The 2,013-nt window shown below is 35.1% G+C and overlaps 1 protein-coding gene across 1 annotated transcript in view; it reads left to right on the plus strand.

Annotated features, from left to right (window-relative positions):
• The window catches only part of cckbrb (cholecystokinin B receptor b), a 42,446-nt gene that overhangs the window by 32,583 nt on the left and 7,850 nt on the right, over positions 1–2,013 (plus strand). Inside the window, exon 3 of the mRNA XM_014017506.1 lies at positions 1,273–1,534. Coding sequence (XP_013872960.1) covers positions 1,273–1,534 — 262 coding nt within the window. The remainder of the gene's footprint in view (positions 1–1,272; positions 1,535–2,013) is intronic.

A 2,013-nucleotide genomic window follows, 5' to 3' on the forward strand; every position in this document is an offset into this window, starting at 1 on the left:
ATATATATATTAGTGTACTTTTTGGAACCATTTTTTTATGAGCTACTTCCAAAACTGAATGTTTTTTCTTTTAATTATCCACTGAATCGGTACACCAAACACTGAATTATTTATGCCTTCTTTGGTCAAAATGAGCAGCCTGCAGTATTATAAGTAATTTGTAATACAGTACTCCAACTCAGTCCAGAGTGAAAAAAAAATCAGTAAACTTCTTTCAAAGATGTAAGTTAAACTTGAAAGACAAATTCATAACAAAGCCAACACAGTTTCATTTATGGAAACTGACAAAGGACATACCTTCTAATTTATGCTTTATGATCATTTTTTATTTATTTAAAGACCCATCTTTTTGGTTTGGCTTTTAACTCCAGAGAGCACATACAATAGCCTAGTCTTGCCCTCTCTCTATTTTTTTTTGTTTTGTCTTTGAAGTTGCGGTTGTTTTGCATGCTTTTATATTACTTTTTATTTTATTTTATTTTTGCTGTGCAGCACTTTGGTTGCCTTGGGGTTTGTAAAGTGCCATATAAATAAATTTTTGATTGATTGATTGATTGATTTTTGCACAATAATCATCTTTTTAACTTGAAAGAGCTAAATTTTCTTTTTATTTTCCAATGATGGCTTCATCCTCTTGAGACATGGACGACTCGACTGATGATTTATAAATGGTCAGAGGGTCATCTTTGCAACCATATCATAAATCTGTTTTGTGAAAAATAAGTTGTCCCTGTAAAGTAAGATTTTTAAAAAAAGAAAATTAGGTAAAGAATTCATGAGTGAAGGAAACTGAATATCAACATCACTGGTGCTCTGAAGCTTCATTCAGAGGTTTCAAAAACACAGAACTGTATTCCCATTCTGCCCACCTGCCTCCAACACACATATAAGGTTTATATTGTCACAGAGGACATGAATAAGAGAGGTAAAGAGTAATTTCCTGTCTTGTCCTTTGAGGGTAGAAATGGCAGATCATATCACTGACCAAGACCAATATTATTTCCTTTACCATAAAACCCAGATAACTATTCACATCGCACTATATTCTTCTGCAGGCACAGCCTCATGTTTTGTTGTGGTTACAGATATTACTCACACATTAACAAACTAATTTTTAGACTTTAATATTCCCCCAAACTACGTTTAGCGTTTTGAACATGAATATTGTTTCATATTTTACTATTTTATTTATGGTATTATAATTAAGATTTCTGAGCACAAACTGTAAGATATTTACTTATCTTCCAATTAGCCTGTTTTGTTCTCCTACAGGGATATCAGTGAGCATCTCAACATTCAGCCTGGTTGCCATAGCCATCGAGCGCTACAGTGCCATTTGTAATCCGCTGAAGTCTCGGGTGTGGCAGACTCGTTCCCATGCCTACCGTGTCATTGCTGCTACATGGGTGCTGGCCTTCATCATCATGATCCCCTATCCCGTCATCAGTCACCTGGAGTCGTTTCGGCGCCCTGACAACACCACAGCACACAAGTGTCGCCACAAGTGGTCCGATGCAACAGCAGAGCAGACCTGGTGAGGGGTTTGGTTTGAAAAAAATATATGACAATCAAAATACGATTGTCAGTGATCTACACACTTGGTCAAAGCAGGTCACTCATATAGGTTCAATGCATCTGCTAACAAAATGTGAACATTAGGTAAAAACAAGAAAAGAAGCAGATCAAGAATATGTAATGACAGGACTACACAAACTGAAATAGACTGAACCAGGCAAACTGAAACATTGCAAAGACAAGAATTACGCTCCAAAAACAGATATAATGGAATKAATTAAACAATATRTCAATTGTTTCCACTCAACTGAATTGAGTAAAGGTAACACACTGATTTTACAGTGACTTTAAATRACAGTAAAGAAGAAGTGTTACCTTAAGTCAATTCAGGTGAGTGAAAACAGCTGACATAATCTTTTCTAAATTAAATCCGCTACATCTGTTTTTTGAGTGAAGCAAATATTGGATTTACATTCCCTTAATCAACAATATATATAT

Source organism: Austrofundulus limnaeus, unplaced genomic scaffold (genome assembly GCF_001266775.1).
Source record: "Austrofundulus limnaeus strain Quisiro unplaced genomic scaffold, Austrofundulus_limnaeus-1.0 Scaffold171, whole genome shotgun sequence".
NCBI classification, from domain to species: Eukaryota; Metazoa; Chordata; class Actinopteri; order Cyprinodontiformes; family Rivulidae; genus Austrofundulus; species Austrofundulus limnaeus.